The sequence below is a fragment of the Pan troglodytes genome, chromosome 6 (genome assembly GCF_028858775.2).
Source record: "Pan troglodytes isolate AG18354 chromosome 6, NHGRI_mPanTro3-v2.0_pri, whole genome shotgun sequence".
Taxonomy (NCBI): Eukaryota; Metazoa; Chordata; class Mammalia; order Primates; family Hominidae; genus Pan; species Pan troglodytes.
This window is the reverse complement of record NC_072404.2, coordinates 112,115,158-112,139,121: the sequence shown is the minus strand read 5'-3', so window position 1 is coordinate 112,139,121 and position 23,964 is coordinate 112,115,158. Positions and strand designations below refer to the sequence as shown.

The following is a 23,964-nucleotide window of genomic DNA, read 5'->3' as shown; positions in this document are numbered from 1 at the left end:
CCAGCCTGGCCAACATGGCGAAACCCCATCTCTACTAAAAATACAAAAATTAGCCTGGCATGGTGGTGGGCACCTGTAATCCCAGCTACTGGGGAGGCTGAGGCAGGAGATTCACTTGAACCAGGAGCCAGAGGTTGTAGTGAGCTCACGCCACTGCACTCCAGCCAGGGCCCCGTGCTAGACTCCGTGCCCCGCACCCCCCCCAAAAACAATGTGTGTGTGATTAAAATTTAAGTTAGAGACAGTCTCACTATGTTGCCCAGGCTGGTCTCAAACTCCTGGCCTCAAGTGATCCTCCTGCCTTGGCCTCCCAAAGTACTAGGATTACAAGGGCTAAGAATTCTAGTCAGTCATTCACTCACTCATTCATTCATTCATGAATAAACAGTTTGCCCTGCATGTGTACCTGGCCCCCTCCTGGGCGGATACGGCAGGCAAACGGTGCAAGGGCGGCTGCCGGGAGAAGGTGGGCAGCTGGAGTGGGACTGGGGGAGACAGGATCAATGTGACCTGCGGTGGTCCCCAGGTGGCCGGGATGCAGTACCTGCACGGCGTCCTGGGCCCCATCATCAACAAGGTGTTTGAGGAGAAGAAGTACGTGGAGCTGGACCCCAGCAAAGTGGAAGTTAAGGATGTAGGGTGAGGCCGGGGGTAACTCCAGGGGGGTGCGGGGCGCAGCGGCAGCGGGTTGGGATCAGGCCCTGTCAGCATGTGTGTTTGTGCTTCTGCCCACCCGTGTATTGTCCCCTGTGTCCGTGTCCTGGCTGCTGTGAGAGCCACTGTTCCTGTGGTGGCCCTGGCGCTGACCGCCACCTCCTCTGCCAACCCGCCCCGTTCCACGCAGGTGCTCCGGGCTGCACCGCCCGCAGACCGAGGCCGAGGTGCTGGAGCAGAGCGCGCAGACGCTGCGCGCCCACCTGGGGGCCCTGCTGAGCGCGCTCAGCCGCTCGGTTCGCGCGTGCCCCGCCGTGGTGCGCGCCACCTTCCGCCAGCTCTTCCGGCGCGTGCGCGAGCGCTTCCCCGGCGCCCAGCACGAGGTGCGCCCTCCACCCGCTGGGCTAGGCTGGGCCAGGTTGGACTGGGCTGGGGCGAGGGGCGAAGAGCGGTGGGGAACCAGGGAGCGCTGGGGAGGACCAGGGAGGCTGTGTCCCGGCGAGGGTCAGGGACGGAGCCTAAGGGGAGGGGGCTGCCAGGAGCCCTGGTCTGGGGGACTCCAGCCCGCGCTCTTCCGCACCCCTCCAGAATGTACCGTTCATCGCCGTCACCAGCTTCCTGTGCCTGCGCTTCTTCTCTCCCGCCATCATGTCGCCCAAGCTCTTCCACCTGCGGGAGCGCCACGCGGACGCCCGCACCAGCCGCACCCTGCTCCTGTTGGCCAAGGTGCGGGCCTTGCGGCCACGGGCGGCATGCACAGCTGGGTGTCCTACCGGGGCCCTGGCCTGGACTGCAGAGTGTTCCCTACCGGCTCCGGCGAGGCCACTGGCACGCCCACGTAGGCACTGCACTTCACAGTTTGCAAAGCCTTCTTGTGGCCACCTTGTCCGAGCTCCATCTCATGGATAAGGGAACAGGCCTGCGAGGGGTCGGGGGTTGCCAAGGCCGCCCATCCTGTCGGTGGTGAATCGCGGGACCTTCCAACCCGGGTCTGCTTACTCTCAGGCTGCACCTATGTGCCCGGCACCGGGGTGGGGTATCCAGTGCAGCAGCGTCAGTTAAACCTACAGAGGAAGGCCCAAGTGGTCTCAGTTATCATAAGGCATCAAACTTCATGATCCTCTCCTCCCTGATCCCTAGTGGGGCTGGAGGGGGCCCGTGGGCATGGCCTCTGTCGCCGCTGCCTCCATCGCTACAGCTGAGTAGCAAAGACTTGGGGAGGGGGGGTGGGAGGGGGTGCAGTGGCTAGGCCCCTAACCTAGCAGAACCTGATCCTTCCTGCTGTCACCTCCAGGCAGTCCAGAACGTGGGCAACATGGACACGCCGGCTTCCAGGGCCAAGGAGGCTTGGATGGAGCCGCTGCAGCCCACCGTGCGCCAGGGCGTGGCGCAGCTGAAGGACTTCATCACCAAGCTCGTGGACATCGAGGAGAAGGACGGTGAGCGCCGCCCTGCACAGACCAGCCCACAGCCTACTGCTGACGTTTGCTCCGCCCTTGAGCCCCACGGCCCCACCCACCGCTGTTTGTTCCTCTCGTGGCCCCACCCACCGCCTGCTGTTGACATTTGCCAGGCCCCCAGGCCATAGACCCACGCACCACTGTTTGTGCTTCCTGTGACCCTGCCCACTGCCTACTGTTGACGTTTGCCCCACCCCTAGACCCATGGCCTCACCCCCCATCATCTGTGCCTGTTGACATTTGCTCCATCCTTGAGCTCCATAGCCCCGCCGCCACCTGCTACTGACGCGTGTCCCGCCTCCAAGCCCATGGCCCTGCCTTCCTCAGTCCACCTGTCACCCCGCTCACCACCAGCTGTTGATGTTTGCTCCGCCCTTGAGCCCCATGACTACGTCCACTGCCTGCTGTTCAGATTTGCTCAGCCCTTGAGCCCCATGGCCCCGCCCACTGCTCCGCCCCCCCAGTCCCGCCCTCATTCACTGGGCTCTCTATTCCCCTCCCTCCCTGGCCTGGCAGAGCTGGACCTGCAGCGGACGCTGAGTTTGCAGGCGCCACCTGTGAAGGAGGGGCCACTCTTCATCCACAGGACCAAGGGCAAGGGCCCCCTCGTGTCCTCCTCCTTCAAGAAGCTCTACTTCTCCCTCACTACCGAGGCCCTCAGCTTCGCAAAGACGCCCAGCTCCAAGGTGGGTAAGGAGGGAGGCCGGCAAGTGGGGCACCTTAGAGGCACCTGTCCCCTTCCTTGGAGCCCACTTGAGGTACCCCCGGGGTCAGAGAAGAAAGCCAGGTGTGTGGCATCTGTACTGCTTGTCAGAACCTAGGAGGGCCAGGCACGGTGGCTCACGCCTGTAATCCCAGGACTTTGGGAGGCCAAGGCGGGTGGATCACTTGAGGTTAGGAGTTTGAGACCAGCCTGGCCAACATGGAGAAACCCCGTCTCTACTAAAAATACAAAAAATCAGCCGGGTGTGGTGGTGGGTGCCTGTAGTCCCAGCTACTCGGGAGGCTGAGGCACGGGAATCGCTTGAACCTGGGAGGCAGAAGTTGCAGTGAGCCGAGATTGTGCCACTGCACTCCAACTTGGGCAACAGAGCAAGACTCCGTCTCAAAAAAAAAAAAAAGAATATGGAGGAAGTTGATCCGACCTTACCAGGTTGTTGAGGATTAAATGAGATGATCTCCCTAAGGGTCCTGACCCAGGGCCTGGCAGGTAGTACTATTTAGGCAAATGGTATTATTAAAGATAGTACATCACCTGGGCTGCTAGATGAGTAGGAGGCTAGGGCAAACAGGGGAGGCTTCCTGGAAGAGGCAGGAATATAGAAGCACGGAATCTTGGCGTGGGAAGGGATCTCAAAGATCACCTTGTACAGCCCTCTCTGAGTCATGGGTCACCTCTCCTGCAAGCTCTCTTCTCCCAGGAAGGGCTGAGGACATACTTCCTCCATGGACCTGGTGACTGCTTGCTGTACACCTGCCCCCAGTCATGCAGGCTATGGGGATGATCTTCCAGGAGTACCCAGCCTAGCCCTGGGCAGGTGAGAGCGGGCTAGGAGTAGGTGAAGGAGCTCATCACCCACCCTGTTCTCAACCAGCTCAGGGGTCCCACCAGATGAAGGGCCCGCCCCTTCCGACCAAAGACCCCTCAGATGATGATAATTATTTTTTGAGACAGGGTCTTGCTCTGTCACCCAGGCTGTAGTGCAGTGGTGCGATCATAGCTGACTGCAGCCTCAAACTCCTGGGCTCAAGCAATCTTCCTGCCTCAGCCTCCCGAGTAGCTGGGACTACAGGCACGTGCCACCAAGCCCAGCTAATTTTCTTTAACTTTTTTTTTTGTGGAGATGGGGTCTTGCTATGCTGCCCAGGCTGTTCTCAAACTCCTGGCCTCAGGCAATCCTCCTGCCCCAGCCTCCCAAAGCACTCAGATGATTATTATACATCTTCCTTGCCAGGGCTGAAAGATTTGACTACATGGGCATTATTTAATTCTGGTCCCATTTTTTTTTTTTTTTTTTTTGAGATGGAGTTTCGCTTTTGTTGCCCAGGCCAGAGTGCAATGGTGCGATCTTGGCTCACCGCAACCTCCGCCTCCCAGGTTCAAGCGATTCTCCTGCCTCAGCCTCCCAAGTAGCTGGGATTACAGGCATGTGCCACCATGCCCGGCTAATTTTGTATTTTTAGTAGACACGGAGTTTCTCCATGTTTGTCAGGCTGGTCTCGAACTCCCAACCTCAGGTGATCCACCTTCCTCGGCCTCCCAAAATGCTGGGATTACATGTGTGAGCCACTGCGCCCGGTCAGGATATGACTATTAGAGCCTGGGACTACAAAAGCAAGTTGGAAAATTAATAAATGCAAAGTCACAAAGCCTTGGCCACGGCCAGATTGACTTTGTAGCCCAGGGAATGCTGGTTGTCCAGACACTACCCCAAAGCTCACACCTCCGAGGCCTTCTGGGAGTGCCCCCCAGAGAGGCCAGGTCCTCCTCTCCCAGTTGCTGGGCACTTGGTCACCATCAGTCTGTGCTCTGCCCTGGCTGAGGTCACTCTGGGTCTCCCATGCCTACCCCTGGTGCTGCAGAAGGGGAGACTGAGGCCCAGAGATGGGGAATGGAATGCCCCTGGCTAGGTCCCTGAGCCTCCTCCTCCCTGCCTGCCCCAGAAAAGCGCCCTCATCAAGTTAGCCAACATCCGGGCAGCGGAAAAGGTTGAGGAAAAGAGCTTTGGCAGCTCGCACGTCATGCAGGTCATCTACACGGACGACGCCGGCAGGCCCCAGACTGCCTACCTGCAGTGCAAGGTGCGGGGAGGGGAGCGGGTGCTGTGGGAGTGGCCTGAACACTGTGGGAGTGGCTTGGGTGCTGTGGGAGAGGCCTGGGTACTGTGGGAGTGGCATGAGCCCTGTGGGAGTGGCCTGAGCTCTATGGGAGTGGCCTGGGTGCTGTGGGAGTGCCCTGGATGCTATGGGAATGCCCTGGGTGCTGTGGGAATGGCCTGGGTGCTATGGGAGTGGCCTGAGCTCTGTGGGAGTGGCCTGGGTGCTGTGGGAGGGGCCTGAGTGGACTGGATGAGAAAAGAGTTGATTGAGCCTCTCGCCCCGCTACCAGCTACATCAGGCACCGCAGGGTGTGTCTAATCTGGGAGGTGTCAGGGACAGGTGTGTGTGTGTTGTCCAGGGGCCTGAGCCCCCAGGAGGCCATGGCCCATGTCTTTCCCTGGGCATCCATGTGTAGGTCTGTGTGTGGGCCAGTGCACAGACAGGTGCATCCCCGTGATGTGAAATTTGCACGTTGCACCTGTTTGTTGGAAACTATTTCCAGATAACTGAGATGGGGGCCAGTTCACGCTGGTTCATGTGGATAATCCCAGCATTCTAGCCGGGGCAACAGAGCAAGACCCTTTCTCTAAAAAAGAAAGTCTGAGCTGGCACCTGTGTGGTTCTGTGTCTGTATCAATGCCTAATAATCAAACATTATGCTCTGTGTGGCTCTGGGTGCATGTTCTCAAGTAACCTTCTCATCGGTTCCTTCATTAACTCATTCATTCATTTATTTAAAAAATACTTACTGAGCACCTCCTAGGTTCCAGGCATGATTCTAGGTGAGGGGATACAGTGGCAGATGAGGCAGAGTCCTGCCCTCATGGAGCTGATATCCCAGGGAGAAGATGGGCCAATAAATACATGTTTCAAATGTCGGCTCATGCCTGTAGTCCCAGTACTTTGGGAGGCTGAGGTGGGAGGATCACTGGAGGCCAGGAGTTTGAGAACAGCCTGGCCAATGTAGCAAGACCCCATCTCTACAAAAAAAAAATTAGCCAGCCATGATGGCATGCACCTGTGATTCCAGCTACTTGGGAGGCTGAGGCAGGAAGATAGCCTGAACCCAGGAGTTGGAGGCTGCAGTGAACTATGATCACACCACTGCACTCCAGCCTGGGCTACAGAGAGAGACCCAGTCTCTTAAAAAAAAAAAAAAAAAAGCAAATTGTGATAGTGACTTGAAGGGAACCAGAAGGGACTAAGGAAGCAAGGGAGGGAACAGAGTGGGGTATAGCAGGGAGCGGTCTGTCCTATTAAGAGTGGTCAGGGAGAATACAAAAATTAGCTGGGCGTGGTGGCGCGTGCCTGTAGTCCCAGCTACTTGGAGGGCTGAGGCAGGAGAATCACTTGAACCTGGGAGGTGGAGGTTGCAGTGAGCTGAGATCAAGCCACTGCACTCCAGCCTGGTGACAGAGCAAGACTCCATCTCAAAATAAATAAATAAATAAATTAGTAAATTAATTAAAGAGTGGTCAGGGAGGACCTCTGATGGGTGGCATTCGAGCAGGGACCTTGTAGGAGGGTGACCCAGATGTGTATCTAGGGCAGGGACATGTGGGACAAGTAGGAAGCCTGCAGCTGGAGGGGGGTTGGTTTCTTCCGGGCTTGACCGTCCTGGCCTGTGGGGAGGAAGTCACAGACCTGTCCCTCTGTGCCCTTCCCTCTAGGAGTTCCCTTTTGTGTCAGGGTCCAGAGCCACTGGGAAAAGTAGTGATATCAGGGCCACCAAATATATTTGGCGGGTTCTGGAATACCTACGAGCGTGGCCAAGGGGCCAGCGGCGGCTGAAATCCAGCCCACACCAGCCTCCTGGGCTCCTACCATCCCGGTGCCTTCCGTGGGGACAAGTGGAGCTGCTGCCACCAAAAAGAGAAGACAGGTGGGAGAGGAGGCCTGGGTCCCGGGCTCTGCATCCATCCACTGCGAGATCGGGCGTCTGGCTGAATGATGGGACCCTGAGCCCTGCTGTGCACCTGCAGGGACCTAACCCAAGGAATGCTGGCCCCTCCAGGAGCTCTGGGCAGAAAGGGTCCCGTGGACCAGGTGGTTTGGAGATGCCACGTGATGTGTGTGATGCATATGAGTGAATTCGCTGAAGGCTCTAAGGAGGCCCGAAAACACGTTAGAATCCCATTTCTTTTTATTTCTTCTTCTTCTTTTTTTTTTTTTTTTCAGACACAGACTTTCACTCTGTCCCCCAGACTGGAGTGCAATGGCACGATCTCAGCTCACTGCAATCTCCACCTCCCAGGGTCAAGCAATTCTCCTGCCTCAACCTCCCCAGTAGCTGGGATTACCGGCACTCGCCACCAAGCCTAGCTAATTTTTTTGTATTTTGACTAGAGATGGGGTTTCACCATGTTAGTCAAGCTGCTCTTGTTTTTTTTTGTTGTTGTTGTTTTTTGATACTGAGTCTCGCTCTATCATCCAGGCTGGTGTGCAGTGGTGCAATCTCGGCTCACTGCAATCTCCGTTTCCCAGGCTCAAGTGATTCTCCTGCCTCAGCCTCCCAAGTACTACAGGCGCAAGCCACTGCACCCAGCTAAGTTTTGTATTTTCAGTAAAGACGGGGTTTTACCATGTTGGCCAGGCTGGTCTTGAACTCCCGACCTCGTGATCTGCCCTCCTCGGCCTCCCAAAGTGCTGGGATTACAGGTGTGAGCCACCACGCCCGGCCTAGAATTCCATTTCTAACGTGGTTTAACCCAGCACTTCCCAAACTCTTTTGACAGGGAACCCTTCTCTTCCCCAAGGAGCTTCTTACAGAACAGGTGTTCTCAGGAACACATTCGAGGAGCCCCCTGCTAATGAGAGCCAGAGAGCCTCTGGGTTCACACACTCCAATGCTGGCCATCTGAATCCGGAGCTGTGGGTGGGAGGGGACCCTGAGCCTTGGGCACTAGAGGGATGGCATAGAGGAGCTTCTAGAAGGACTCCATACTGTGTAGTACTCTAGGTTCTAGCACCTGTGGTTCTTGAGCACTTGAAATGTGGCTTAAGGAGCTGAGGGGTTTTTTTTGTTTAATTTTTTAAAACAGGGTCTTGCTCTGTTGCCCAGGCTGGAGTGCAGTGGCACGATCATGGCTCACTGCAGCCTCCAACTCCTGGGCTCAAGCAATCCTCCTGCCTCAGCCTCTGAGTAGGCTGGCACTACTGGCATGCATCACCACACCTGGCTCATTTAAAAAAATTTATTTAGAGGTGGGGTCTTGCTATGTTGTTCAGGCTGGTCTTGAATTCCCAGGCTCAAGCAATCCTCCTGCCTCAGCCTCCCAAAGTGCTGAGATTGTAGGAGTGAGCCACCACATCTGGCCTGAGTTTCACATTTTTAAAAATGTTGTTTTGGCCGGGTGTGGTGGCTCACGCCTGTAATCCTAGCACTTTGGGAGGCCAAGGTAGGCGGAGTGCCTGAGCTCAGGAGTTAGAGACAAGCCTAGGCAACATGGTGAAACCCCATCTCTGCTAAAATACAAAAAAAAAATTAGCCAGGCATGGCGGCGTGGGCCTGTAGTCCCAGCTACTCAGGAGGCTGAGGCAGGAGAACTGCTTGAACCTGGGAGGCGGAGGTTGCAGTAAGCCAAGATGGTGCCACTGCACTCCAGCCTGGCGACAGAGCGAGACTCCATCTCAAAAAAAAAAAAAAAAACAGAAAAGAAACAAAAAACGTTGTTTTAATTTTAATTAACTCAAATAGCTTCATGTGGCTAGCTGCCGCCCTGTAGAACAGCACAGTTCTAGAACTTTCGAGACCTTCTCCCTGTTATCCACACTTACTTTACAGAGTAGACTCAGCACTTCGAGTCCCCTGTCCTTCAGGCCAGGCCACACCTTGGTCCCCAGAGCCCAGTGTGGCAGAGGCCATCGAAAACTGACCCACGCACTCTAGCCCAGCCCTGGATTTACAGCCAAGCACTGTATAGGGATGGGTGACTCTTGTTTTTGTTTTTGTTTTGAGTTGGGTCTCTCACTCTCTTACCCAGGCTGGAGTGCAGTGGCATAATCATAGCTCACTGTAGCCTTGACCTCCTGGGCTCAAGCCATCCTCCTGCCTCAGCCTCCTGCAGAACTGGGACTACAGGCACATGCCACCACACCCAGCTATTTTCTATTTTATTTTTTTGTAGAGTCAGGGTCTCACTATGTTGCCCAGACTGGTCTTGAACTCCTGGCCTCAAGCTATCTTCCTGCCTCAGCCTCCCAAAGTGCTGGGATTACAGGTGTGAGCCACTGTGCCTGGCCTCTTGGTGACTCTTTGCAAGGGCATTGCTGGCTGGCTGATATGGCCTGCAGCCTCCGCCTGTAACCATCAGAGCGATACTCTCATTATCGGCAAGGTGGGACCCACCCTGGCCCAAGAGACAGGGCCCTGTTATTCCACTGTATGGAGGAGAAGCTGAGGCTTAGGGAAGGCAGATGACTTGGCAAGGTCATAAAGACAGCAAGCTGCAGGACCAGCTCATTCTAAGGCATGAGCCCCCTGTGGCCCACCTCACCATGATGTTAACATTTCAGCCTGCTCCCTTCCAGGCAGACAGTCTTCCAGAAAGTTACCCGGCTCCCTGTCTGGGCGCGGTGGCTCACGCCTGTAATCTCAGCACTTTGGGAGGCCGAGACGGGCAAATCACGAGGTCAGGAGATCAAGACCATCCTGGCTAACACAGTGAAACCCCGTCTCTATTAAAAGTATAAAAAATTAGCTGGGCGTGGTGGCGGGCATCTGCAGTCCCAGCTACTCAGGAGGCTGAAACAGGAGAATGGCGTGAACCTGGGAGGCAGAGCTCGCAGTGAGCCAAGATCGCGCCACTGCACTGCAGCCTGCGCGACAGAGCGAGACTCCGTCTCAAAAAAAACCAAAAGTTACCCAGCAACCCGAGTGATATCCTGATGATATCCATGCTCCTCAGTCACGCATCCCGTGGTGCAGGGGCTGAGCCCAAGAGGAGCTGCTGCCCCCAGAGGGTGGGGAGCCGAGGCAGGGCCTGGGTCAGACTTACCAGGCTATGCTCCCAGCCCAGCCCTCACCAGGGACCCCCGAGTGCATCTCTCTCCTCTCCAGGCCTCTGTTTCTCCATCTGTGCAACCACAGTGTTGGACATGGTAGTCCCAAGTGTCTGCTCGTAACTTTGCCCTCTCTGTGCCCCCAGGTCAGGGCTGCGATAAGACCCGGTCACGGGTGACCCTGCAGGAATGGAATGACCCTCTTGACCATGACCTTGAGGCCCAGCTCATCTACCGGCACCTGCTGGGCGTGGAGGCCATGCTGTGGTGAGTCCCACCCAGGAGAGCCTGTGCAGCCTGGGGAACGTGCCAGGCTTGGGGCTGCTCCATGGTGGCTGGTCACCTCTCTTGTAATTGGCCACATCTGGGGAGGGCACCAGGAGTACCTCTCTGCAGCACGAGGCCAGCTCAGGTTAGGACAGAGGCCCCAAGGGTCAGGGCCATGCCTGCTTCATGCCATGTGCTGACTGAGCCCACCTTGCAACCTGCCCAGCTGTTCCCCTGGGCCCTTGGAGTACAGGCACAGCCTCAGCCAATTCCCTGAGTTCCTTGGCCATCTTGCTTCGTCCAGTGGTTCTCAGCCTTGGCAGAAGCTTAGAAAAAACAGGATGCTTTTAAAGATCAGCTTTAAAAAACAGGATACCAAGGCCCCATCACTCAGGGTCTCTGGAGATGTGGCTGGTGCCAGGATACTTCAAGGTGATCCAGTGCTTCCCATGCGCTCAGCTTCCCCTGAGCCAACTGGAGCTGGAGCTCATTCATCTGTCACACCCCTACACTCTGCAAGGAGGAAGGGTGTGGTCCTCCCCATTCCTCATCGACTCTTCCAGGGTTTATCTCTGCCCTCAAAACCCACGAAGGTGGGGTGCGGTGACTCATGCCTGTTATCCCAGCTCTTTGGGAGGTGGAGGCAGGCAGATTGTTGGAGATCAGGAGTTTGAAACCAGCCTGGCCAACATGGCGAAACCTCTTCTCTACTAAAAATACAAAAATTAACTGATGTGGTGGAGGGTGCCTGTAATCCCAGCTACTCAGGAGGCTGAGGCAGGAGAATTGCTTGAACCCAGGAGGTGGAAGTTGTAGTGAGCTTAGATTGCGCCACTGCACTCCAGCCTGGACCGCAGAACAAGACTCTGTCTCAAAAACAAAACAAAACAAATGCAAAGGGCCTTCTGGTCAACCCACAGTGGGATGGGGAGGAGGAGGAGACACGGGGAGGGAGAAGGTGGAAGGTGCCCTGGTGGGCCTTGGCCCAGCCTCTTCATAGACTGAAAGAGCCATCACCCCCAGAGCCACCTCTAGCCCAGGAGGCCCATGCTGGGCCACCCCCAGCCTTCCCACAAGGACACCAGAAGGTCTGGCAGGGAGAGTGGAGGCTGCTGGCCCTCACTCTGACCTCCCCCACAGGGAGAGGCACCGGGAGCTGAGCGGGGGCGCAGAGGCAGGCACGGTGCCCACGAGCCCTGGCAAAGGTAGGTCTTGCCCACCTGGGACTTGCTCGTGGCCCGAGCCCCCTCCAGAGATGTACGGGTGGGGTCCTCGGGCTCACTCCCAGGGGCCCTCACGGCTGCCTCTGCCCACAGTCCCCGAGGACTCATTGGCCCGGCTGCTCCGGGTGCTGCAGGACCTCCGCGAGGCCCATAGCTCCAGCCCGGCCGGCTCCCCACCCTCAGAGCCCAACTGCCTCCTGGAGCTGCAGACGTGAGACCCGCCCTACGCTCCCCTTGCTGAGTCCCCTGCCAAGCGCTCGGAGCCCCCCCAGGACACTCTGCACCCCCTCACCCCGGTCCTCCTCATTAGGGTGCAGGGCCTAGGTCTCTTCCAGGTGGGGGAGGGGGGAGAGTCAGGAATAAGGGGATCCCCAGAAGTGCAGAGCTGAGCAGGCTTGGGCCTGTCATGGCTGGCCTGAAGTGTCCCCAGCTCCCTACAGCCGCTGTAGCCATCACTGCCTCTCCAGGGACCCTCCTCTCCTGCCCAGGACAGACCCAGCCAGAACCACTGCTAGGATGGGCCACACCCAGGGGTCTGGCCTCCAGGGACCTAGAGAATGGGAGGGAGAACGGGGCCCCAGGAGACCCGGCCGCCACCCCACCCGCTACCCTTGGGTGCCACAGGGCTGTGCTGTTGCCAACAGTAAACCTGCTGTTACTGTCCAGGCTCTGGGGTCTTGTGATGAGGGAGAAAGTGGGCCCGGGGGGACCCCGGAGGCTGTCAGTGGATGTGCCGATGATGGGGCTGACAGTATGGGCTCTGGGCATCCCTGTTCCCCCCTCTTTCTTCCCCCCACTCTTCTGGGGTCGGGGGTTCCTTTCCCTTCCCAGTTGCTGTCCCTGGGTCCCCTCTTTCATGTCCCACAGGCCACAGAGCCCAGTGTGTCCAACCAGCTGTTCTCTCCTCAAAGCAGCCCCCAAGCAAGTCCCTTCTCTAGGGTGTCCCTGAGGACAGCACAGAGGCGGGACTCAGAGACCCCATTCCTCTTCACGCAGCCCTTACCCCAAGCCCTCTAGCTGTGTGGCTGGCAGTGTTGGCCACGTAGGGGCTCCCATCCCCCCACCATTGTGTCACATGGGCTGCCAGGCTCAGCTCCCAGCTGCGTCCACAGTGACCTGGATCAGGGTGGGGACAAGGACTGGACCCTCCTTCTCCAGAAGGCCTTCAGCTCTTGCCTTGCCATGCAGTCACCTCCTTCCCCCTCTGACCCCAGATCCCAAAGGTGCACCGTTGCCCCAGCCCCTTTCTGGCCCCATGGGGTTTCTCTGATGCCTTCATCATAGAGGCCCGGGGCTGGTCCGATGGTTGGCAAAACTTGACTCCGGCCCAGTCCCCCTCTTGGGGACTTAGAACCCCTGCTGTCCTGGGATCTGGCCTGCCTTTCTTTGGTCAGTCCCTGTGGTCCCCCACCAGCTCCCCCTCCCATAGGGCTGCCCACCAAGCCCTGCCCCCAGCCCAAGAGGAGCCCCCACTGCCTGCGGGGCCGTGATGTCTGGCCACCGGCTCACACCAATGACTTGGTCCTGGGGTGGCAGAAGCAGCAGGTGACAGGAGCAGGGCCCCTGTCCCTCTCTTCTGGCCCTGTGGTACCCAGGCCACACGTTGTGCCCGCTCTTGGGGCTGACCGGCAGCAGGGACCACCAGCCGCTGCTACTGTGGGCCGCCCCGAGGCAGGGTGGGCAGGGCCTTTGTGGGTTATGAGGACACAGAAGTCCCTGAGGCCCCCAGACCTGGCTCAGCCAACCTCCTTCCTCCCCCGGTTGCCCCCCACTCTAAAGCCTCCTCCCTCCCAGCATCCACTGGCTCCAGGCTCCTCACAACAGCAGCTCATAGACACAGGGCGTCTCCAGGTGGTCCCAGCCCTCCAGATGTTTCTAGCTCTCCAGGTGGGCGCTGTTTTCACATCTGCCTGCATCCATTCATTCCTTCATTCCTCACCTTTATCCTGTTATCTCTATTTTTTAAGCTACCAGGAAGGAAAGGGAAGAAGAGATCATGAAACTGGGACCCCCAGAAGGGAGGAGTGGGCTTTGAACTTAGACATCTACCTCAGAGCTCAAATAGGTTGTTTAAAATCACATTCAATTTTCAGATGAAGGGGAACTTTATAGTTTTTTTTTTTTTTTTTTTGAGACAGAGTCTCACTCTGTTGCCCAGGCTGGAGTGCAAATGGCTTGATCTTGGTTCACTGCAACCTCTGCCTCCCAGGTTCAAGCAATTCTCTTGCCTCAGCCTCCCGAGTAGCTGGGACTACAGGCGTGTGCCACCACGCCCAGCTAATTCTTGTATTTTTAGTAGAGACGGAGTTTCTCCATGTTGGCCAGACTGGTCTTGAACTCCTGACCTCAGGTGATCTGACCGCCTTGGCCTCCGAAAGTGCTGAGATTACAGTTGCGAGCCACTGTGCATGGCCAGAACTTTATAATAATTAAAAGAGACTTGAAGCTGGGTGTGATGGTGCACACCTCTAGTCCCAGTTACTCGGGAGGCCAAGGCAGAAGGATCACCTTGAGGCCAGGAGTTTAAGGCCAGCCTGGGCAACATAGCAAAACCTAGTCCCTAAAATTAAAAAAAAAAAAAGAAAAAGAAAATAAAGGAGACTTGAAATTTTTGAACTAAATAGTGGTGATGGCTACACATTGTGAATGTAATTAACACCACTGAGTTAAACACTTAAAATGGTTAAAATGGCAAATTGTATGTTATACCTATTTTATTACAATAAAAAGTATAAAAAAGAGACAAGATATTTAGGTGACTTACAGCAACCAATTGCAACAAAACAAAATGTTAAGAAATGATCTTTTTATGAGGCAATTGGAAATCTGAACACTGATCAACTATAGGATGATTGGAATTATTAATTTTGTAAAGGTGTGATAAGATACTGCACTTGGCTGGGCACAGTGGCACATGCCTGTAATCCCAGCTACTTGGCAGGCTGAGGTGGGAGAATCGCTTGAGCTCAGGAGTTCAAGACCAGCCTGGGCAACGTGGCGAAATCCCCGTCTTTAGAAAAACAAACAAACAAACAAAAAAGATATTGCAGTTGTGTTGTAAGCGTCCTTATCTTTCAGAGCTACATAGTGGAATGTTTATGGAATATTTAGGATAAATGATATAGGCATTTGGGATTTGCTGCAAAATGACCCAGAGGCAGGGGTCAGGGGGAGAGGTAGAGATGAGACAAGAGGTAGAGGGGAGAGGTAGAGGTAGCCACGAGCTGATAATTACAGACAAGAGATGCGGAGTATGTGGGGGCTCATTATCCTGCATAGTCTATCTTTGTATATCTTTGAACTTTTCAAGAATAAAAAAGCTTAAAAAGTATACATGGCCTGGTCCTACCAGAGACTCACCCAATGCTAGCCTCCAGTCAGGGAGAGCCAAGTTTGCATTTTCACACGCATCTCACACTCCTCTGCACTCTCAACTTGGAGAGCTCCAAACAGGGAAACCCCAAGCCTTGCTGGCTTCTGCCAACCCCCTGAGCAGAAGCATGGGTCCCCCTGATCACCACCTCACCACCCTCATCCTGATCTCACTGTACACTCCCTTTCCCGGTCTGCTAAGTAGCGGGTGTTTTTCCTTGACACTAACGCTACCGCTAGACCACAGTCGGCTTGGCAACAGGTGTCTTCCCAGATGCTGGCGTTACCGCTAGACCAAGGAGCCCTCTGGTGGCCCTGTCCGGGCATAACAGAAAGCTCGCACTCTTGTCTTCTGGTCACTCCTCACTGTCCCCTCAGCTCCTATCCCTTTATGGCCTGGTTTTTCCTAGGTTATGATTGTAGAGCGAGGATTATTATAATATTGGAATAAAGAATAATCACTACAAACTAATGATTAATGATTCATATATAATCATATCTAAGATCTATATCTAGTATAACTATTCTTATTTTATATATTTTATTATACTGGAACAGCTCGTGCCCTCGGTCTCTTGCCTTGGCACCTGGGTGGCTTGCTGCCCACATCCACCAAGTGCACTTTGGGAGGCTGAGGCTGGAGGACTGCTGGAGGCCAGGAGTTCAATACCAGCCTGGGCAACATAGGGAGGCCCCCCCCACCCACCATCTCCAAAAAAAAAAAAAAATAGCTAGGTGTGATGGCATATGCCTGCAGTCCTAACTATCGGGAGGCTGAGGCAGGAGGATCTCTGGAGCCCAGGAGTTGGAGGCTGCATGATGGCGCCACTGTACTTCAGCCTGGGTGACAGAGGGAGACACTGTCTCTAAATAATAATAATAATATATAAAAAGATGTACGTAACCCTACGGGCTCCCCTCTCACTGCTGTATACACCTGCCTCCTTCTGCATCCCTCACCCAATTGTCCCTCCCGGCTAACAAGCCAGCTGCACCCCCCAGGCAGAGGTCCTGCAGCAGTCGGTATAGGCAGCCTGGGCAGGGGGCTTATCATAGATCTGCCTCTGGCCACGAGATCTTCTGCTCCCCCTACGGCTGCTAGCCGCAGCTGTCCACTACCCCTTAGCTTTATTCTCTCTATTCAGGGGCCTCCTGCTGCGCACTCCAAGGGGGTGCATGTTTCCAAAGAGAGATCAAGGGACATGGGGAAAGGAGAAAGGTACAGCTTGAGGTTCCCGCTCAGCCAGGACTAGGAGGACTCTGTAGGGGCAGAACAGCCCTGCCGGCGCTCTGAGCATGCGCCGAAAAGCGCCCACGGGGGAAAGCCATGCCGGGGGGCGTGGGGGGCGGTGCGCTCGCCACCGACGCATGCGCAGAGGCACTGGCCTCTCTCGGGGTTTTCTCGCGCCTGCGCAAGATCCTCCAGCCCGACAGGGGGCAATGAGCCGATCCTTGCGCGGGTTTGCCCCGCCGGAGTAATCCGGAAGAGGCCTCTTATTAGGGCTCTGGTGGCGGCGGCGGCGGACACTTGGGGTCTGGACGCAACGGCGGCGGGACCATGAACGCTCCTCCAGCCTTCGAGTTGTTCTTGCTCTTCGAGGGCGAGAAGAAGTAAGTGACGCCGGCTGCGGCGGGCCGAGGTGCGCGGGCCTGCGGCTGTCGCATTCTGGGGTGTCTCCTGCCCATCTCTTGCCCCGAGAGGGAAACAGCTTTTGCTTGATCGTCCGCTTGGCCTGTGTTAGCCAAATTTAAGGCCGTTCCGTGAGGCAGTCGCGAGGGTGTCCATTTTGCAGATGAGGACACTAAGGCTTGGAGGCGAGCAAGTTACCCCGGACACAGGAAGTGGCGGCGCTTGTATTCGAACCCAGAGTGTCTGGTTCTCCATAGCCCTTTTCCTCTGGGATCTGGTAGCTTCCTCTTTTGTTTCTCGCCCGCCACCTCCATCCTTCATCCCCTCCGATCTGTCAGCGGCCTGCGTAAAAGCCGCAGTGGCTCCTCGCTGCCTGCTGGTTGAAGGAGTCCAGGGGAGAGAGCTTGGGCTCACTCAGTATCTGTGGGCGAGTGGCTTGATCTGTCGGAGGCCCTGTTTCCTCATCTGGAAAATGAGTTTATTACTGTACTTAAACGTGGGATTCAGGCCGGGTGCGGTGACTGACACCTGTAATCCCAGCACTTTGGGAGCCCGAGGCGGGCGGATCACCTGAGGTCGGGAGTTCAAGACCAGCCTGACCAACATGGAGAAACCCTGTCTCTACTAAAAATACAAAATTAGCCGGGCGTGGTGGCAGGTGCCTGTAATCCCAGCTACTCAGAAGGCTGAGGCAGGAGAATCACTTGAACCTGGGAAGTGGAGGTTGAGGTGAGCGGAGATCACGCCATTGCACTGCAGCCTGAGCAACAAGAGCGAAACTCCGTTTCAAAAAACAAAAAAAGGGATCTGGCCAGGTGCGCTGGTTCACGCTTTTAATCCCGGCACTTTGGGAGGCTCAGGTGGGAGGATTGCTTGAGCACAGGAGTTCCAGGCTGCAGTGAGCTTTGATCGCATCACTGCACTCCAGCCTGGGCGACTGAGCGCAATCCTGTCTCAAAATAAAAAGAATTGGATGAGGTAATTTGTGTAAAACTCTTGGTCCAAAGCTCAGCACCTGGAAAACCTCATAACCATTGGCTCTTATTGTTCCCAGGTTGGCGTGCAGAGGTCTTGGTCTGGCCCTTGCCAGCCACTTCGGCCTCCTTTAGAGCAGACTCTCAACTGGGGACCCTTTGGCCCCACAAGGGACATGTGGCAATAACTGAGAACATTATTGGTTGTCAAATGGGGTTATGACTGGAATCTACTGGATAGAGGTCAGGGATGCTGCTGATGTCCTACAATGTCCACAAGACAGCACCCCACAGGAAAGAATGATGCACCCTAAAATGTGTGTGGTGTCAGCCTGGAGAAACCACCTTAGAAAAAAGGATATTCAACTTGATACCTCTCACCTGTGTGAGATTTTACTGTCAGCATAGTTGCCCTCAAATTGAGTGTGCATTAGAATCACCTGAAGGGCTTCTTAAACCATAGATCCCTGCGCCCCACCTCCAGAGTTCTGGGTCCAGTAAGTGGGAGGTGGGAGACTCTAACAAGTTCCCAGGGGATTCTGATGCTGCTTATCTGGGAACTGCACTCTGAAAACCCCTTGTCTTGGAAAATCCAATGGAAGTTTCCTGTCTTTGTCCATCTAAGCGTTCACTAAAATCATAGTAAATGCCAGAGCATGACTTGTTTTGGGGAATGGATGGAAGGACTGCACACTCCAGCCAGGGGGATGGTTGCTTTCGGAACTCACAGGGTCAGGACCAGCCTCACCGTGTAACTTCAGGGCCTCTTTTCTTCACCTTTTGGTTGCTTCATTATGTTGGCATAAGAAAAAAGGAACAGGCCAGGCATGATGACGTGCGCCTGTGGTCCCAGCTACTCAGGAGGCTAAGGCGGGAGGATCACTAGCCAAGGAGTTGGAGGCTGCAGTGAGCTATGATCACACCACTGCACTCCAGCCTGGGCAGCAGGAGAGATCATTTGAGGCGAGGAGTTCAAGACCAGCGAGGACAACAAGGCAAAACCCCATCTCTACCGGAAAAAAAAAAGGAGGAATTCAGAAAAGGCCAAGGTTCCATAGACCTGGGGTAGCAGGAAGTAGGGGACCGGGTGGGCGAGGCCTTTATGGGATGAAGAGATTGAGAAAGGCCTTCAGGAAGAGGCAGAGCTTATTTTTCCTTTTTATTTTTATATTTTTGATACAGAGTTCCACTCTGTTGCCCAGGCTGGAGTGCAGTGGCATGATCTCGGCTCACTGCAACTCCACCTCCCAGGTTCAAGTGATTCTCCTGCCTCAGTCTCCCAAGTAGCTAGGACTACAGGCATGGATCACCACACTCAGCTAATTTTTTTTTTTCTTTGTATTTTTAGTACAGACAGGGTTTTGCCATGTTGGGCAGGCTGGTCTTGAACTTCTGACCTCAGGTCATCCATCCACCTCAGCCTCCCAAAGTGTTGGGATTACAGGCACGAGCCACCACACCTGGCCGGGAGGAGACAGGGTTTAGACTCAGGGTGGGAGGAGGGGAGCCCCTGCTCCTCATCTGTGGCCTCTGTGTCTTCCTAGGATCACCATTAACAAGGACACCAAGGTGTCCAATGCCTGTTTATTCACCATCAACAAAGAAGACCACACACTGGGAAACATCATTAAGACGTAAGTTTCCCGTCACGGGCTCTCAGGGGCTGTGTTTAATGGGCCCCTCTTGGCAAAGCACAAGTTCCAAGTCTTCCTCAGCCTCTCTGAGCTACGGGAAGTCCTTCTGGGGGCTTGCTCTGGGCATTTTATAATCTTGGTACCTTTTTATCAAAATGATACCGACCTCCATGTCTTCACATAAGCCACGCTTCTGTAGTGGCTTATTCTGTGGATGAACATGTGCATTTACATTCACTGTTTTTTTGTTTGTTTGTTTTTGAGATGGAATTTTCTCTCTTTGTTGCCCAGGCTGGAGTGCAATGGCATGATCTTGCTCACTGCAACCTCCGCCTCCCGGCTTCAAGTGATTCTCCTGCTTCAGCCTTCCTAGTAGCTGGGACTACAGGCCCATGCCACGATGCCCGGCTAATTTTTGTTTTTTAGTAGAGACGGGGATTCACTGTGTTGGCCAGGCTGGTCTCGAACTCCTGACCTCAGGTGATCCACCTGCCGGCTTCCCAAAGTGCTGGGATTAGAGACGTGAGCTACCGCGCCCGGCCTTACATTCACCATTAAGTGCACATTCTGTAAATGAACGAGCAGCAGATTCCAGCACAGTAGGCCTGTGTGTTATTCATGCTGAGGGACATTGAAAATCAGTCAAGATTAGCTCCCCTCATGCCACCCGTTTGTGACCTCAGTGCCACCTGGGCCTCTAAGATGTATGTGGCAGAGACTAGAACTTCTATTTAACAAGAGAAAGAAGTAGGAGTTCTGTGGCTATCCAGTGCCCCTAATGGGCACCCTGCATTGGTTGGTGGGTGTTTGTTTATACCAGTGAGGTCCTAGCCAGGTGGTTGGTCAGGGATGTGTCTGCCATTCTGGCCCAGGGACTTGTCATTTTACTGTAGACTTGGCTCTTCCCTCTGGTGCCACCAGCGAAGCCAGGCTTTTCCCCGTCTGTGAGTGGGGTCTGCCCAGTCTCCTGGTGTGGTCAGGCATGGGGATGGAGGACTCCTGCCCGGAGCCCAGCCAGTGGGGCACCCAAGCTCTCCTGGGGCCCTGCTTCTCCCCTGCTCTTGAGCTCAGTGTTGCCACCTATGCACGGGTCCCCCTTGTGGTACTCACACCACTCTGAGCCGCTCTAGAGGAGACCCCTGCGTGCCCAGGGCACAGTACGCGACGCAGCCCCATGGCACAAGGCCCAGTGTGCGTGGCCAGCCGCTGGCGGCTGTGCTGCTCGGAGGGCAGAGTTCATTTGCGTTCCACTCACTGCCGGGAGCTGGCCCTCCTCTCCTGCTGCCTTTTTTTGCTGCGTGGAGGCTCTTTGTGGGCTTTTTGGGTCTGAGTCACTGAACACTGGCTGGACATTCACTGCCTGGGAGATTTCTTTGCCAGCACTGCGGTGCCCAGTGGGAAGAGGTTGCTGGAATCTGTTTCCAGCTCGGGTCCTTCAACCTCATGGATGCAGAGTGTGTGTGTATGGCGGGGGTAGGGTGTCCCCACATGAGGTATCTTCCTAAAAGTGTTACTTTCCTTGAAGACTTTTGGGGAAAAAAGTTGGGGGGGATTTTTGGCTAGAAAGTCTGTTCTTCTGCTCTGAGCTGGCTGCTACCCAGCTTGGGCATGAGGCTAGACCCTCACATTGTCTGTCCCTGGACCTCAGACAACTCCTAAAGGACCCGCAAGTGCTATTTGCTGGCTACAAAGTCCCCCACCCCTTGGAGCACAAGATCATCATCCGAGTGCAGACCACGCCGGACTACAGCCCCCAGGAAGCCTTTACCAACGCCATCACCGACCTCATCAGTGAGCTGTCCCTGCTGGAGGAGCGCTTCCGGGTGAGGGCGGGGCCTGGAGGGGCAGACGGGGTGGGCTGGACACTGGCCCGTGTGCCCAGGCCTGGGACAGCCCTGGCCTGTTTCTTCGGAGGTCCTAGGGGAGAGGCAGCGGTGATGGAAGAGCAGGGACTTCCACCACAGGCTCCAGGACATGTGGACTGAGGGGCTGTGGAGTCTGGGCCTGTGGCTCCCGTCTGCCCCATGGGACTTCTGTAGTGCTGCAGGGTCCCTCGGGTGCTGTGGGCCAGATCGGGGCGGGGACCTACTGTCCTTTGGGGGTGCTCTTCTACGTCCCTTGTCGGTGATTGGCAAGGCCTGGTCCTTCCAGGCCTCTGGGAGGCAGCTCACCCCCGGGTGGCCCACACCTGTTCCTGGCAGGGCGCCTGGGAATCTAGAACAGTTTAGAGGGGAAAGAGCCACAGCAAAGAAAAGCCGAGGCAGGGTGATCACGAGGTCAGGAGTTCAAGACCAGCCTGGCAAACATGGTGAAGCCCTGTCTCTACTAAAAATACAAAAATTAGCTAGGCATGGTGGCATGTGCTGTAGTCCCAGCTACTCGGGAGGCTGAGGCAGGAGAATCGCTTGAACCCGGGAGGCGGAGGTTGCAGTGAGCCGAGATTGTGCCACTGCACTCCAGCCTAGGTAACAGAGCAGGACTCCATCTCAGTCAATCAATTAATCAATCAATCTCAGCGGTTGAACTACCCTTGACATGGTTCAGCTCTGTATCCACACCCAAATCTCATGTCAAATTGTAATTCCCAGTGTTGTGGGAGGGACCTGGTGGGAGGTGATTGGCTCATGGGGGCGGACTTCCCCCTTGCTGTTCTCGTGATATTGAGTGAGCGCTTGTGGGATCTGGTTGTTTAAAAGCGTGCAGCCCTCCCACTTCACTCTCTCTGTCTCTCCTGCTCCAACATGGCCAGACGTGCCTGTTTCCCCTTCGCCTTCTGCCGTGATTGTCAGTTTCCTGAGGCCTCCCCAGCCACGCTTCCTGTACAGCCTGCAGAACTGTGAGTCAATTAAACCTCTTTTCTTCATAAATTACCCAGTTTCTCATAGTTCTTTATAGCAGTGTGAAAACAGACTAATGGCCCTTCTGGTTGAAGGAATGCAGCCATTCTGCTTGTTTGACTATGTCCTTTCTATTCATCTCTATTTCCTGGGAGGTGTTTATCCAAGTGCAATAGGAGGTATTGGTGACCGCACAGTCCCCTCAGTGTTCTGCTAGTAAATAGTTGAAGGTTGATCATTGATCTCCTGCGTTTTCAGTCTGGCATGGAAAAGCCCCTGTGCAACTGGTAGTAAAGATATCAATAAGCACCAGGAGGTATCTAAATCCACCAGGAGCCATAGGCATCACGTCGACGTCCATTTACCAGTCTTCCCTGGCAAGATTCTTCTGAATTGTGCTGCCTTGACCAAAAGAGGTATGGGAGGGGCTGGGCGCAGTGGCTTGTGCCTGTAATCCCAACATTTTGGGAAACCAATTCAGGTGGATCATTAGAGGTCAGGGGTTCAAGACCATCCTGGCCAACATGGTGACATCCCATCTCTACTAAAAATACAATAAGTTAGCTGGGTTTGGTGTTGGGTGCCTGTAATCCCAGCTACTCGAGAGGCTGAGGCAGGATAATCACTTGAACCTGGGAGGAGGAGGTGGCAGTGAGCTGAGATCGGGCCATTGCACTCCAGCGTGGGCAACAAGAGTGAAACGTCGTCTCAAAAAATAAAACAAAAGTCCGGGCGTGATGGCTCACACCTGTAATCCCAGCACTTTGGGAGGCCAAGACGGGTGGATCACGAGGCCAGGAGTTCAAGACCAGCCTGGCCTAGATGGTGAAACCCTGTCCCTACTAAAAATACAAATATTAACTGGGCATGGTGGCATGCACCTGTAATCTCAGCTACTCAGTAGTCTGATGCAGGAGAATTGCTAAAACCCAGGAGGGAGAGGTTACATTGAGCCGAGATTGCACCACTGCACTCTAGCCTCGGTGACAGAGCAAGACTCCGTCTCGAAAGAAAGAAAGAGAAAGGAAATTCCCCAGGGAAGTACCTCGGCTGATTTCATAAACAGGTACCGAAGGAAGCAGAGGCAGGTGGAGGACTTCCCCACCTCATGCAGCTATTTGGGCCGTGGCATCTGAAATTTATTATTTCAGAGTCACCCCTTTGATGACCTTAACAGTGAACTGCAGTCATCTGTTTAGGCCTCTCCATGGCCCACATCAATGCCGGTATTTCTGTTTGTTGCACATTTGATTTCCTTGTTGTTGGCATTTAGAAGGCCCCCTGTTTCCCAGATCACACCACGGGCATGGACCACAGAGATTGCATCTTGTGAGTCTGTAGAAACGGTCAAGGCCTTGTCCTCTCTTAGGTCCAGAGGTCAGGTTAATGCAGATTTTCCGGGCCATCTGTGCTGAAGTCCCTGTGGGGAGGCTCCTGGCTGGTTTCCTGTAGGTAGACAGCTACACGTCCTGCCCTTCATTGGCTTCTTTTCATGAAGCTCCTGCCATCTACAAAACATGTCTCCCTTCTTGAATCACATCTCTGTTATTGAAACTCTAGAAGTCGACCGGGCATGGTGGCTATGCCTATAATCCCAGCATTTTGGGATGCCAAGGTGGGTGGATCACCTGAGGTCAGGAGTTCAAGACCAGCCTGGCCAACATGGCGAAACCCCGTCTCTAATACAAATACAAAAATTAGCCAAGCATGATGGCCACTGTACTCCAGCCTGGGCGACAGAGCAAGACTCCGTCTCAAAAAAAAAAAAAAAGAGAAAGAAAGTATCATGCTTTTCTGCATTCTGTGAATTGTTTTAGTGAGTTATCGAACTTGAGGGCATGGTGGGAACCTCCAAATTTGCAGCCAGTTGGTGAGAAGTACATGTGGTCTGAGGACACCCAAGCCTGCAGGTGTGTCTAAAGCGAGGGCAACCTAGTGGGGGCTGGTGGCCTTAACCTGTGGCATTTGAGGTAACATCAGGGAGTTGACATCAGAATTGCATCACATAGGCTGGGCGCAGTGGCTCACGCCTGTAATCCTAGCACTTTGGGAGGCCAAGGCGGGCAGATCACGAGGTCAGGAGATCGAGACC

The 23,964-nt window shown here is 54.9% G+C and overlaps 4 protein-coding genes across 13 annotated transcripts in view; all 4 read left to right on the top strand.

Annotated features, from left to right (window-relative positions):
• The first annotated feature begins 376 nt into the window (after nt 1–376).
• LOC463627 (ras GTPase-activating protein 4) lies at nt 377–12,088 on the top strand. Its single transcript, XM_054656198.2, has 10 exons — nt 377–639; nt 845–1,037; nt 1,243–1,380; nt 1,949–2,093; nt 2,631–2,846; nt 6,179–6,184; nt 6,733–6,816; nt 10,082–10,202; nt 11,343–11,407; nt 11,519–12,088. Exons 1-10 carry the CDS (start codon nt 377–379, stop codon nt 11,638–11,640), a joined length of 1,353 nt encoding a protein of 450 aa, XP_054512173.2. The 3' UTR covers nt 11,641–12,088.
• Nucleotides 4,787–23,964, top strand: part of LOC742087 (ras GTPase-activating protein 4) — a 101,220-nt gene continuing 82,042 nt past the window's right edge. The window contains exon 1 of the mRNA XM_054656189.2: nt 4,787–4,916. The gene's annotated coding sequence lies outside the window, so the exon portion shown is untranslated. The remainder of the gene's footprint in view (nt 4,917–23,964) is intronic.
• Nucleotides 12,179–15,517, top strand: LOC107975897 (uncharacterized). The gene has a single exon (XM_016957934.3). The coding sequence runs from the start codon at nt 14,572–14,574 to the stop codon at nt 15,088–15,090; it is 519 nt and encodes a 172-aa protein (XP_016813423.1). The 5' UTR covers nt 12,179–14,571; the 3' UTR covers nt 15,091–15,517.
• The window catches only part of LOC100610062 (DNA-directed RNA polymerase II subunit RPB11-b2), a 51,787-nt gene continuing 44,015 nt past the window's right edge, over nt 16,193–23,964 (top strand). For 5 of the 10 annotated variants that reach the window (XR_010158917.1, XR_010158916.1, XR_010158918.1 and 2 more), the window contains exons 1-4: nt 16,196–16,408; nt 18,946–19,035; nt 20,684–20,858; nt 21,785–21,871. Coding sequence is in view for 4 of the 10 variants with exons in the window: in XM_024353515.3 (XP_024209283.1) it covers nt 16,356–16,408; nt 18,946–19,035; nt 20,684–21,020 (480 nt within the window). In the remaining 6 variants the exon portion in view is untranslated. Of the gene's footprint in view, nt 16,409–18,945; nt 19,036–20,683; nt 21,903–22,130; nt 22,289–23,964 lie in introns of those variants that run through there. The other 5 variants (XR_010158920.1, XM_063815492.1, XM_024353516.3 and 2 more) reach the window with 5 other exon arrangements.

Excerpts from the sequence above, each read along its gene's own strand:
- LOC463627 (XM_054656198.2), top strand. The coding sequence starts at position 377 with ATGAATAAACAGTTTGCCCTGCATGTGTACCTGGCCCCCTCCTGGGCG. Across the intron at positions 2,094-2,630 it reads GGACATCGAGGAGAAGGACG|AGCTGGACCTGCAGCGGACG; the intron begins GTGAGCGCCGCC and ends CTGGCCTGGCAG. Across the intron at positions 10,203-11,342 it reads GGCGTGGAGGCCATGCTGTG|GGAGAGGCACCGGGAGCTGA; the intron begins GTGAGTCCCACC and ends CCTCCCCCACAG.
- LOC107975897 (XM_016957934.3), top strand. The coding sequence starts at position 14,572 with ATGACCCAGAGGCAGGGGTCAGGGGGAGAGGTAGAGATGAGACAAGAG.